The sequence below is a fragment of the Hippocampus bargibanti genome, linkage group LG13 (genome assembly GCF_051943395.1).
Source record: "Hippocampus bargibanti isolate YZ-2025 linkage group LG13, ASM5194339v1, whole genome shotgun sequence".
Taxonomy (NCBI): Eukaryota; Metazoa; Chordata; class Actinopteri; order Syngnathiformes; family Syngnathidae; genus Hippocampus; species Hippocampus bargibanti.
This window is the reverse complement of record NC_142746.1, coordinates 9,272,733-9,286,940: the sequence shown is the minus strand read 5'-3', so window position 1 is coordinate 9,286,940 and position 14,208 is coordinate 9,272,733. Positions and strand designations below refer to the sequence as shown.

Below are 14,208 nucleotides of genomic sequence, written 5' to 3'. Positions count from 1 at the left end.
GCATGTTTTTGGAATGTGGGAGGAAACCGGGAACACGTGAACATGCAGGCTCCACACAGGGACGCCGGAGCGGGACGCGAACCGGCGACCTCTGCACTGTGACTGCGTGCTAACCACTCGTCTCCCGGGCCGCCCGCTAATAATAATAATTATCATTATTATTCTAATTATATCACAGTCACAGGATATGTTGGATTGCTTTCTTTGTTTATACAGTATATATTTAATTAGTATTAAAATGTATTTTGTTTTTTATATTTTCTTTTGTTTCACCTTACAGAATAACTGTCTGTATTGTGTCAGTAGTTGCTATATAAAGTGAGTATTGTGGTCAAAATCGAAAGTCTCCCGACCAAATCGTGAGACTTAACATCTGGAGCCAACATCAGTACCTCAAATACTGTCCACCAAATGTGATGATTTCAGTCCAATGCAAATCAAGAAAATGTCAGTACAATATGGCTTATCTCTATATGTTGTGATTATTTTGGCTACATTTATTTGTATTATTCTGTTTTAATCAACAAAATGAATACACTAACAAAACACATCGGCAGACGCGCACACACCGGATGAGCCCGGCGTCTCTTCCGCCTCCTTTGGTCCGGGTTGGCGTGGTTTCCTTCCGGGCTTGCTGAAGAAAAGTTGCAGGGAGGTTCGAGACGACCGGCGCTTTTGACAGAATGGACAGCCAGGGACGGAAAGTGGTGGTGTGTGATAACGGTACCGGGGTGAGTTTCGAACCTCGTTCCGTTGATTAGTCGAACCGTCGCCATTTTCATCGCTTTGAAAGAATCAGGAAGTGGAGCCGCAGTGCTAACTGGGCGTGTGGCTAACTAGCTGGGCTAATTTTCATTCATCCAGACGTGACATGGAAAACGCATTTCGAAACGTCGCTGTGATTTCCCCTTAAACTAAATCGACTAACACGACCTCAGTCACCCAAAGGTGTCTCTCAAAATAAAAAAAAAACATATCAAATGGGAGCGTGTAGTTATCCAACCACTTGTACGACTGCACCTAGCCACCTAGCCTGCTAGCTTTACAGCTGTCTGTCTGCTGTTTCCCGATGAGAAACGGAAATGTTAGATGTGGTTTAACGTCCCCTTAACGTCTACATTATGCGAACTGAACGTCTCTAACGCAAATCCAAACAATTAAAAACGCTCGTATGCGATTTGTGATGAGCATTTGAGGTTTTTCAAGCACAGTTTTTTAGGCCGTGACAGGTTAATTAAGATGGTACCTATTTTTCTGTCCGCCACATTGTGATTTATTACTGTTAAAACTGCTGACGTAATCTCGTCCCTCAAAATGTGTGTCGTAACAATCACCATACGTCTGTTTTATTTTTGTGTCGACAGAACCACCAGGAAGTGGTTGTCTTGTAAAATCGTACAACAACCCTACCTGCGCTTAAAGGCATATTTGAGCACTTTGTTTGCGTTGATCTTGTTGAGTAGTAGAAGTTCTAGGTGGGTATGCATTACTGCGGCCGGCAGGAATGTTTCACAGTTAACCCTTTCGCAGAAGAGACTTCCTCTTGTTGCTAGTCAGCATTGAAACAGGATATTACATAGAATAAGCCTTAAAAAGAGGTTTGTAGTGTAATGGGTTATCTGTACACATTTTAGCAGTTACGTGTCAGTAATTTCACCTGTTCAGAATTTTTAAGTGTGGTTGCAACATTTCTTCAAATACATTAAATATGTATAACATACAGTAAAGTCTCGTTATATCGATATTCAAGGGAGTCCGAAAAAATATCGATATAACCGGGACTATCGATATATCCGACCCTGTTTGCATGTAATTTTCTCCGTGCGTGCATAGAAATAGTATCGATATAACCGGGACTATCGATATATCGATATAACGAGACTTTACTGTAATACATTTATAAGAAAGATGTATAAGAAACTGGCTTTGAGTGTGTTTTATACATAACAATTTCAATACCTGTCTCATAAAATGTACTGTTAAAGCCATAGAATATAGCTTAGAAAGACCACACACCCCTTTTAAAATTGGGTTATTTTTTATATCCTCAGTTTTTTGTTGTCTTTTTTTTCTTTATGCAAATTTGACTTAAAAGAAAATCTTACACACCCATGTTCTTGAATATCCTCACAATACCCTTGTGCAACCTTTTTTGTTGTTTTGTAGTTTGTGAAGTGTGGCTATGCTGGATCCAACTTTCCGGAGCACATCTTTCCTGCCTTGGTGGGCAGGCCCATCATCCGATCCACAGCCAAAGTGGGAAACATTGAGATTAAGGTACACAACACCTCCTATTCACTCATTTATAAAAACAACTTTACTAGACAATATTTTTGTGCCACAGTAAAGGTAAAATGTTTGAGTCATCAACCACATTTGTGTTTGCCGTTATCCCACACGTGCACACCTGCTACAGTAATGGATGAATGTAATTCCAGAGCTTGTTGATGAAGTTCTACCTATGTGAGCGAAAATACGATGAGGGCTTGTAGATTTACACACAAAAAATATCTATATATTTTTAGGTTATGCTAGTCGCCGATATGCAGTTTTATTAACATATTTTGAAAATCCTTTCAAATCTGTTGAATTTATCATGATACCTGTAAATCGTGAACAAGATCAAGTTTAGTGATTTGTATTTCGGTCCTCTTGCTGTTTACAAATCTTTGTTTTATTCTTTTTGTTTTTTTATACACAAAAACCTTCTCTTCCTCCATGTCCCTCACCCCCAAACACTCGAAGTAGAATTCCCACAAGATGGTGAGTGTTGAATGGCGTGTGCTCCCTTGCATCATCTTGCCTGCCTGTCATAATGTGACCATTTACTTTGCCTTTGATCTTTCTACTCAAACTTTGAACGCATTGTTTTGACCCCATGAACTCGGCGTAAAATAATTGTTTGTTTGAATTAGTATTTTGAAGTGTGTGTCAACCTGAGGCTAACCTATTTTGAACAGTTTGAACACTGTTTTCTTGTTAAATAATGATGCCATTCAAATGTATAGCGCATACAAGTTACAGTGCCCTGCGAAAGTATTCGGCCCCGTTGAATCTTGCAACCTTTCGCCACATTTCAGGCTTCAAACATAAAGATATGATATTTATTTATTTTTGTCAAGAATCAACAAGTGGGACACAATCGTGAAGTGGTACAACATTTATTGGATAATTTAAACTTTTTTAACAAGTAAAAAACTGAAAAGTGGGGCGTGCAATATTATTCGTCCTCTTTACTTTCAGTGCAGCAAACTCACCCCAGAAGTTCAGTGAGGATCTCCGAATGATCCAATGTCGTCCTAACTGACTGATGATGATAAATAGAATCCACTTGTGTGTAACCAAGTCTCCGTATAAATGCACCTGCTCTGTGATAGTCTCAGGGTTCTGTTTGAAGTGCAGAGAGCTTTAGGCCACCCAAGGAACACACCAGACAGGTCCGAGACCTGTTGTGGAGAAGTTTAAAGCCGGATTTGGATACAAAACAATTTCCCAACCTTTCAACATCTCAAGGAGCGCTGTGCAAGCCATCATATTAAAATGGAAGGAGCATCAAACCACACCAAATCTACCAAGACCCGGCCGTCCCTCCAAACTTTCTTCTCAAACAAGGAGAAAACTGATCACAGATGCAGCCAAGAGGCCCATGATTACTCTGGATGAACTGCAGAGATCTACAGCTGAGGTGGGAGAGTCGGTCCATAGGACAACAATCAGTCAGTCGTACACTGCACAAATCTGGCCTTTATGGAAGAGTGGCAAGAAGAAAGCCATTTCTCACAGATATCCATCAAAAGTCTCGTTTAAAGTATGCCACAAGACACCTGGGAGACACACCAAACATGTGGAAGAAGGTTCTCTGGTCAGATGGAACCAAAATTGAACATTTTGACCACAATGCAAAACGATAGGTTTGGCGTAAAAGCAACACAGCTCATCACCCTGAACACACCATCCCCACTGTCAAACATGGTGGTGGCAGCATCGTGGTTTGGGCCTGCTTTTCTTCAGCAGGGACAGGGAAGATGGTTAAAATTGACGGGAAGATGGATGGAGCCAAATATAGGAACATTCTGGAAGAAAACCTGTTGGTATCTGCACAAGACCTGAGACTGGGATGGAGATTTATCTTCCAACAGGACAATGATCCAAAACAAAGCCAAATCTACAATGGAATGGTTCAAAAATAAACATATCCAGGTGTTAGAATGGCCAAGTCAAAGTCCAGACCTGAATACAATTGAGAATCTGAAGACTGCTGTTCACAAACACTCTCCATCCAACCTCACTGAGCTTGAGCTGTTTTGCAAGGAAGAATGGGCAAGAATGTCAGTCTCCCGATGTGCAAAACTGATAGAAGCATACCCCAAGCCAAATGCAGCTGTAATTGGAGCAAAAGGTGGTGCTACAAAGTATTAAAGCAAGGGGGCCGAATAATATTGCACATCCCACTTTTCAGTTTTTTATTTGTTAAAAAAGTTTAAATTATTTAAATAAATGTTCCACTTCACGATTGTGTCGCACTTGTTGATTCTTGGCAAAAAAAATATATCATATCTTTATGTTTTACGCCTGAAATGTGGCGAAAAGTTGCAAGATTCAATGGGGCCTAATACTTTCGCAAGGCACTGTAAATAAAAAGTGAACCACTCATCTCACTTCGTAGGGCCTCCTGGAAAGTTATAAAAATATCAGTTGACCCTATTTTCACTGATGGGGATGAACTTGGCTGAATATGGTGTGTCGTAAAAGAATGGAATAAAAAAAATAAGGTCTGAACGGCCCAAGAGAGGATGATAAAACAGAATGTTGGCAGAGTGAAGTGGTGTTCCCGTGTCAGGTGTCATCAGGTTTCAACAAAGAGACAGAGAAACTAGAAGAGTCACAGAAAGGTATAGGAAGCAGATGCTATTTAGAATGTTTATACTTCAAACACTTATTGTGAAATTTGCCCTTGATTCAGTAGTTTAAGGAAGGTCAAATTAAATTGCCTTTTAAATCATACTGTTGCAGATCACCCTAAAATGTCATCTCCATTTTTTTTCTTAAAAAGCGAATACTTTGAATACCGCAACACATTTCTACATGACACAATTTTCTACATCTGCTAAATTTTGTTTCCGACAGTCCAACAATTTGTGTGGGGTTTTTTTTTTTGGAGAGATGTCCGAAACCAAAACTGCCAAGGATAAACTTCATAAAATGGAGGCCATTCCCATTGGTTCGAAAGTTTCCAGACATGATGTTGAGACTGGATTGAGTTGCTGCACACATCTGATGAACATCCCAAAAAAACAAAAAAGTGCTTGTCAATTGACTGTGCATGCTGGATAGTAGAGTGCAAAAATAGACAGTGGCGTGATGGCATTGTTTGACTCCAGATGAGTTCTAACCTGTTACTTTAAGCCTGCCCAATTGTCCTAAAATTAATTTTGACTATAAAATTAAACTGATTCCCCATTTTCCTTGTCAGGATTTGATGGTGGGAGATGAGGCCAGCGAGCTGCGCTCCTTGCTGGAGGTCAACTACCCCATGGAGAATGGCATTGTGCGCAACTGGGACGACATGAAGCACTTGTGGGACTACACGTTTGGCCCAGAGAAGCTCAACATCGACTCGCGCAACTGCAAGATCTTACTCACCGAGCCCCCCATGAATCCTATTAAGAACCGGGAGAAGATCATCGAGGTGGGCCAAAACATCCACTTTATTTATTTTCCCTCCGACATAGCTTTTCATCTCCCAAATTTCTCTTTACATTAAGTTGCAGAGGTAATTAGTGGCCGAAGATTTTGGAGTGATTTATCTTGGGTTCAATAGGCGGAGGCTTACTTTTATATCCGCTGTTAAATTGGTGTCAAGGCGCATCGGGGAACGGCTAAGTTTAGTGCGGGTAATTAACGGAACATCTGACAAGAGAGCCTTTGCCGAGCTTTGACGCCCATTGTGAAAGGTAAAAAAAAATTATAAAAAACGGAATTACCGTATTTTCCTGTGTCTAAGGCACGCCGGAGTATAAGGCGCAAGCACCCCTGATGAATGGTGTATTTTCAAACTTTTTCCATGTATAAGCAGAGATGAGAATTTTCCACCGATTGGCGGATTTCCGACTTTCAGACCAAAATGACCATTCTCGAGAAAAGCTCAAATCTGTTGAGGAAATTTCAGGGGGTTATGGGCAGTGTTCCAATCGCCCGCCTTCCACGCAGTCTCATTTGGGGTGTGTGTGCGAGGGTGGACTCCACGTTGCAATCTGAGTGCTGGCACAAGAACGACTGTCATATACTGTACTTGAGCTCCTCGTCGTGTAAATATTTGTGTTTTGCGACATAAACATTAAAACGTGTTTGCGGCAGATGACTCGGTTATACAACCGAGTTTTGCTGTATAATGACCATCTGATTTGCGGTAAATCGAGTTTCACTCTTGCCATGCTTTCCCTATCGGTTTTCACAAGCCCCTTACCATAGTAATGTAACTCGACAGTTAGCTGGTGGTAATGGCGTGTGAGACATAGGTAGGTAGCACGAACTATTCAAGTGACGTGTACGATGGCAAAAGTGTTAGAAAAGAAGGATGAAGATCGAGCGAGGGAGATTGACAAGAGTGCTGGGATCAAAAACTGTTTTAGATGCGTGGAGATCCACAAGCAAACCCTCAAGAGTAACGTGGGTGACCACATCAAGAAAGTGGTCCTGTGATACTATATTATGTTTAAAATGACAATATAATGATGTATACATATTGAAAAATGAAAATTCATTCAGAAGTGTGGCAAATGGTGAAACTCTTACATAAACTTTACAATGAACAAATGCATTATTTGAAGCATGGCAAAAAAACGAAACTGATATAACAAATTTGCCATACTGGTAGCCCACCAAACAAAGGATTTTCACAAATACAGTTGAATTTCAGTGATGAAATGAATGTTTTTGTGGTTATTAAATTATTAAATCACTGAACCTCCGGGCGCTTTGCCCCTGGGACCCCAACGGGGGCGTTGCCCTTGCACCCCAATGGGGGCCTGTGGCCCCCTGACCCCCGCCTTGTTTTTCAGATTTTTTTTTTCTCATTTCTCATTCTCATCCCTGTATAAGGCACACCGGACTATAAGGTACACTTTCAATGAATCAAAAAAGTTTTCCAGATATATAAATATTTAGGTTTTTCCCAAATATAAGGGGCACCACAGTATAAGGCGCTACAGTAGAGGCTGGGATTACGCACTACTTCTTCTAAGGAAAATGGAGTCGATGGCTGCTGACAGTTGTTGCGAGACTTGGTTTGGCTCAACATTACTTCATATATAATGTGCACCTGCGTATAAGGCGCAGGGTCACATTGGGAACTACAGTACTTATACACCAGAAACTACTTTATATGTCTGATATCCTTTTGCGCCCCCTGCAGGTGATGTTTGAGACATACCAGTTTTCAGGAGTCTACATTGCCATTCAAGCCGTTCTGACGCTGTACGCTCAAGGTATGGATCCAAAATACTCAAGGTTAATTTAGACTGTTTGAATGAGTACATCATTTTCATGAGGGCATCTTTTTTTGTCTGTGCGTGTGCTTGTGAGCTATCTATTAGATATCCTTATCCTGTGACTGTAGAGTGACCTTGAGAGTTTTGAAACGCGCTTATAAATGACATGTATTATTATTATTTAACAGGCCTTCTGACCGGCGTGGTGGTGGATTCTGGCGATGGTGTGACACATATCTGTCCCGTCTACGAAGGATTCAGCCTGCCCCACCTGACCAGACGTCTGGACATCGCCGGGCGGGACATCACCCGCTACCTCATCAAGGTGTCGCTCTCATACTGGCATTCACGGGGAAATACATCAAGTATTATATATATATATATATATATATATATATATATATATATATATATATATATATATATATATATATATATATATATATATATATATATATAATGTATTTTCATCACTTTGCTGCTGTGAAATGTAAATTTCTCCACTGTGAGACTAATAAAGGCATATCCAATCCAATCCAATACAACTGGGTGAATTGTTTCCCTTCTCACGGTTGTTGTGTTTCCCGCAGTTGCTGCTGCTGCGAGGATACGCCTTCAACCACTCGGCCGACTTTGAGACGGTGCGCATGATGAAGGAGAAGCTGTGCTACGTGGGCTACAACATAGAGCAGGAGCAGAAGCTGGCGCTGGAGACCACCGTGTTGGTGGAATGCTACACGGTAAAGAGGCGTGGAAGCGGGTGGTCTTTCTTGTGGGGTGTCGTGATTTGTTTGTAGGTGGGCATTATGTGCGGGGCTACAGACACTGAAGCATTGCACCGTGCTCATAGTTGTTCAAGCAAATTCTTACATTTTGTGAGGGTTTTTAATGTGATTAGAAAGTGTCTAGGACATATCCCAAAAAAGGACATTTGTGATTTGTTCAACATGAACGCAGCTGTGTGTTCTTTTTTTCTCATAGTTTGACAAGCGGCATATTTGTAGGCTGGTGTTTGCCATTGGATGACAAGTGGCCCCTTTGCGTAGAAGCACAGCTTTATATAACAAGCGCGTACTCTTAATTAATGGGCTTTGTTGCAAAGGGCTGCTGTAAACTTGAGACTCAAACATCTGGTGGTCGGCGCGGCGGTGCTTTTCCGCCAGCCTTTGCTTTTCTTTCCAATGTCTTTTTTTTCCTTCCTTCCACAACCACCGAATCCAAAACCATTCCCTGGCCAGCTCGTGTTGTGTCTCTGAGCTCACTGTGACTGCGTGTCTGTGTGTGCGCGTATAAGAGTGCGCTCGTGTGTGTTTGGGTCCCCACGAAACAAGGAGAGCAATGTGAGAGTGGCCCGTGGCATCATTTCCTGGGCAGCCACTTTTGCTGCAGCAGCAGCAGTGGTGGCTTCCTATCCCCCCAACTCAATGAAGCCTCTCTATTGAGATACACACACTTCTACGAGTTGTGCTTTAGCTTCAACACTGCGTTTTCCGATGCGTTTTTTTCCCCACGCCTGTGCATTATCATGTAGCCAGCCGTTCATGCTCCTGTGTGATTGGTCTTGTGTGTTTCCATGCGTGTACTTTGGTTGTTGGACAATTGTAGTTTATTTGGTTCCACAGTGCTGATTTACTTTTTTGTGTCACTCTAATTTTTAGATTTGTGTGACTGAAAACCGTGACCACAGTGTTCCTAAAACTGCTTTCTGCTGGAATTCTGTTAAAAGGACTCCTACCCCCTTTCTTTCTTCCTTTCTTTCCTTTCATGTCCGTCCGCCCTCCCTCCCACGCTTCTCCAGCTGCCAGACGGCCGTGTGATCAAGGTGGGCGGCGAACGCTTCGAGGCGCCCGAGGCCCTTTTCCAGCCGCACCTCATCAACGTGGAGAACGTGGGCGTGGCCGAGATGCTCTTCAACACCATCCAGGCGGCTGACATCGACACCAGGTGAGCGCCTGGTCCTGCAATCGGTGCTTCTTTCCATCCCTGATACGATGAACATTTTGACCAAAAATCTTTCTCGCCAGGCCTGAGTTCTACAAACACATTGTACTGTCGGGGGGGTCCACCATGTACCCGGGCCTGCCCTCGCGACTGGAGAGGGAGCTCAAACAGCTGTACCTGGAACGTGTGCTCAAGGGGGATGTGGACAAGCTATCGGTGAGAAATTCACTTGAGGAGTCACAGGCAGAGTACAGACAACTTTTGCTCAGACCCACCGGGAGAAAATGAAACAATTACAGTTGCAATTAACCGTATTCATGATTTGTACCCTAAATATATCAACACCAGCATACCTTTGAAACATGATGCCTTCTGTGTACGTTGACCTGATGCAGTGCTCCCCCCTGCCACCAGGTGATGCCCCGAGTCCAATGATTCCACTTTTTGAAAGAAGTAATTTGAGCACAGCTGGTGATAAAATAGCTGTTTTATGGCCCATGTAGTAATAATTAGTTCAGTGCAAAAATAAGTTAACCCCTATTCATGAAGTTGGTTAAAAAAAGAATAGTATTAAATAAAGTCGATGAATGGGTGATACAGTCCAGTTAAAAAGTTAGCAATGTTAATTGGTTTTGGTTGTAAAAAAAAGTGTAAAAATAAGTTAACATGTAAAAGAAACACTAAAAAAGCAATGTTAATTGGGTTTGGGCGGATAAAATGTCAGCAGTGATGAGTAGAATTTGACAAATTGGAAAAAACAATAAAATTATCATATTTTAACAGCACCTTCACCATCCAGCCATTTTCCAGACCGCTTTATCCTCATTAGGGCCGCGGAGGGTGCTGGATCCTATCCTAGCCATTTTCAGGCACGAGGCAGGGGGCACGTTGAATTGGTTGCCAGCCAATCGCATGGCACACAGAGACGAACAATCATCTGTGCGCACACTTACACCTAGGGACAATTAGGAATGTTCAATAAGCCTGCCATGCATGTTTTTGGAATGTGGGAGGAAACCGGAGGAACCGGATAAAACCCACACGGGGGGTCGAACGGGCCGGGTCTTGAACCCACACCTTCTGCACACTGTGAAGCCAGCGTGCTAACCACTCCAATACCGGGCCCCGTAACACCTTTACCTCCTCCCCTAAAAAAAGCTTGCCAAAATTCCAAAGAAAAGGCACACCTTGGATTGAAGTCTGGATTTTGTCTAAATGTAAGCTAATTTGTTGTGTAAGACTCTCAACTATGCATCTCCAGTATTTCTAGAATCACATATTGTATTATCCCCTCGTTCGTGACATCATCAGATTTGAAATGATTTGGTTCGTTTAAAAAACACAAAATGAGACAATATTTGGATGTAAGGTAGAAGAATTATTATTTTTTTTCTATTCACTTGGGTCTTCACATTCTTTACTGGACAAGCTGTGACTTTAAAGGCCTCGCCTGTTGAATGATATGTGTGCCAGTTCTTTGCTCAGCTCAGTCAGTCTAGCTCACGGGTACTGCTGCGCTACACCTTATCTACCTTACCTCCATACCTTTGTAGATGTAAAACAACCCAATTTTGGACATTCTCTGCCATTTACGGAGTATTGCCTTATGGCTTACCACCATAGCGGCAATATTTTTTGTATAAATAAAATAACATTTATCTGTGTGGAAAAATTGTTTTTGATGCTTATGTTTTTTTCACAGAATTTTATTCGAGCTCCACTTCATAGTGGGAAGAGAACTAAATTACAATCCAGTGATGTAGCGATTCAAATCCCCTTCAGTTTTGTGACGCTTTCGAAATTCCCCCCAAAATGCAAGAATTTAGAATTTTAAAAGCATGTGTCCCACCGTGCCATCTGCTCTGATGTGGATACTTGCAAATCAGGAAGTGTCTAACGTTCAACTTCCTGTCTTTTTTTGGGGGGGGAAACAGAAATTCAAGATCCGCATTGAGGACCCTCCCAGGCGGAAGCACATGGTCTTCCTTGGCGGGGCTGTACTAGCCGACATCATGAAGGACAAGGACACCTTCTGGCTCACCCGCGAGGAGTACCAAGAGAAGGGGGTGCGTGTTCTGCAAAAGCTGGGTGTCACTGTCAGATAAAAAACAAACAAACACACACACCAACACACAGGAAAACATACACTCACAAAAAATATATATCTATTTATCCTTCTTCTCTATCCCACTGTCGCCGTTCCCCTTTCCCGCTTTAACCTTTCCTAGCAAACGGTTCCATCTTTTTTTTTTTTGCACAATTCCCATATAGCGTAAAAAAGGTTGTCACTGTCAATTCACAGAGAAAGTCGGAGACATCTTGAAGGGAAGCCTACAAGTTTTTTTTATATATATATATATATCACAATCAGGGTCCACCCAGCAATTTTTTTTCCTGTAACTAATCACATTTTTATAAGCAACTTGTCTATTTTCTTTCGAGGGAGAGGAATGACTTTATTTTCTGTCATTACGTTTTTGCATTTTTTTTAGCCTCTCCTTTGTTGCAGTGCACTACTACCATTTTAAATGGAGTGTAACCTTGGTAACAGATGTTTGGTTTGAATGAAGTTGAACTGTCATCAAAGCAGCGTCCCCCCACCCCCCCGCAAGTTTGGGTCCTCTCTCAACCCAAATTTTATATGCAAGAACACACCCGTTGGAATTCCAAAAATGTATCTTGACATCATATGTTAAGACAAGAAAATGAAGTTGTCAGTATGTTGTATTGGATTAGTTCATCTGCCGCCATTCTTAACTTTGAAATATCCTGTTGTCGGACAGTCGTATATTGAGAAAGTCAATTCACCAATGAATTGATAATTTATGAATAACAGCAATAATAATACCACTACTAACAATTATAAATGAAAACTGAAGCTCTTGTCAGTGATTTGTTCAAAGCCTTTTGTTCACAGCACCATGCTTGTCGAGACTTAGATCATGAAAACTTCATCCTGAGTCTTGTTGACAAAGCAAATTAAATTACAGGTGCTGTGGTCTAAAATCATAATAATATTAAACAATAACAACGAAAGGATGTATGTACATGTTAATGGATCCCCAGTTACGACATTTTCGACATACAAGGCTTCGAGGTTACGCCTGTGCAACAAGCCACTGGTGGGCAACCATATTTAACCAAGCTATGCTAGTGCAGTTTTAAAGATGGCAATACAGTCTTGGTATAAATATACTTCTAGACCATAAACATCAAATCAAAAACTGTGTTGTTTCCATGTTGTTCATTGAGCAGTCATTCACCATCTCGGAACAACATTGACAGACTGCAATTTGTAGTATTCTTGCTAATTAACCATCAATTTTAACCATTCTACGACTGTCCTGACATCCAACATTTCGAGGTTAGAAATGAATATGCAGCGAAATAGTAGTGACCAACCAATGTAAAGATCCGAATTTGTAGGATCGGGCTGAAGTTTATCGCTCTGTTCTGCGAATGCAAGTAAATATTAGTACAGAAGCCGAGGGAGCTCCCGGAAAAAATAAAAGTCATATTCTTAACCTGCTGTGCTAACAAATCCTTTGACATGCCATTTAAATTACTACAGTCGGAAACCTAGAGCCCTCTGTACATTTTTTGAGCCAGCCTGCTTGAAAAATGTCTTGTTTGTATTTCCGTCACTGAAACAGGGCATTATGTTGTAGGCGGACAATAAGCAGAGCTGCATTGTTATTGGATGCACAGCTTGGTCACATAAACGCTACGGTGAGCCCTCGGTTTATAGTACCTTGAAGTGGTTTGCAAACCAGAACGTGGAGTCGTCTATCGTAGGACACCTTAATGCAGCTTTAGTGGCGGAACAAGAAGTACGGTTGTAACTGAGCATTCAGGCGGCCCTAGTTAGTTCCTCCTCCAATGAAATAAGATTGCGTTTCGGGAAACTATTGTCTTAAAGGAGCACACACACATAATGAAAGACAACAGAGAAGCTTGATTTGATTTATTTTGTGTGATGGTACTTTTCAGCGTGAGGGGGTTGTTAATTATGCCTTAGTGTTGATCAAAAAGGCCTGGTGTTGTATATTTCCTCGAAACACGGGAGGTGTAAATGGAAATGGCTTTTTTTCTTTCTTCGAGTCCCTTGGCGTGACCTAGAGGCACTTGACCATGTTATTTTTTTGAAATAATGATTTTTGGATTGTATATTTTTCTGTTCCTCCTTTTCCGTGGATGTCTTATCCAGTGCCAAGTGCAGTTCATGTTTTATTGTAAGTCTATGCTCTTTTTTTTCTTTTGTCGCCACCATTTTGTTTGGACACTTGTTCATAGCATAACTGCCTAACGCTGATTTAAATAAAGAAAAGTGATTTATAAGGATGCCTGGCTTGTTTATTAGCCCTCGTACGACTTTCCCCTTTTCCATCTGTCCACCATTCCTCTCTTCCAATTTTTACATGCACCCCCACCTTACAACAACATGTTTCATCCATCCTTCATCCACTCATTCACTTTCATCCCATCTGTGCCTGATTTGTTCTGATTGTCCTTCATCCACCTTTCTGTTCATCCACCAATCCCCTTTATTGCTCTATCTATCCTTCAGTCATCTATCATTCTATCCACCCATCCCTTCTGTTGTTGCATTATAAATGTAATGTTATATTTTTCCCGTTCTATTGATCCATCCAACCGTTATGCATCTATCCCTTGTAAATGTTTCATCCATAATCCATTTCGACATCTTCCTTATCTTTTGTTGTGGCCACCTTTCATCCAATCATCCGGTGATCCGTCTATGTATGTATGTACCTGT

General features: G+C 41.5%; 1 protein-coding gene across 1 annotated transcript; it reads left to right on the top strand.

The window, feature by feature from the left end:
- The first annotated feature begins 573 nt into the window (after positions 1-573).
- LOC148889249 (actin-related protein 2-A) lies at positions 574-13,772 on the top strand. The gene is made up of 9 exons (XM_089012312.1): positions 574-731; positions 2,167-2,277; positions 5,474-5,689; positions 7,415-7,487; positions 7,679-7,815; positions 8,081-8,230; positions 9,289-9,434; positions 9,515-9,647; positions 11,366-13,772. Exons 1-9 carry the CDS (start codon positions 684-686, stop codon positions 11,534-11,536), a joined length of 1,185 nt encoding a protein of 394 aa, XP_088868438.1. The 5' UTR covers positions 574-683; the 3' UTR covers positions 11,537-13,772.
- Positions 13,773-14,208: the final 436 nt, after the last annotated feature.

Bases quoted from the DNA above. Each gene is read 5' to 3' on its own strand.
- LOC148889249 (XM_089012312.1), top strand. From the start codon at position 684: ATGGACAGCCAGGGACGGAAAGTGGTGGTGTGTGATAACGGTACCGGG. The intron at 7,488-7,678 runs GTATGGATCCAA...ATTATTTAACAG, and splicing joins TCTGACGCTGTACGCTCAAG to GCCTTCTGACCGGCGTGGTG. The intron at 9,648-11,365 runs GTGAGAAATTCA...GGGGGGAAACAG, and splicing joins GGGATGTGGACAAGCTATCG to AAATTCAAGATCCGCATTGA.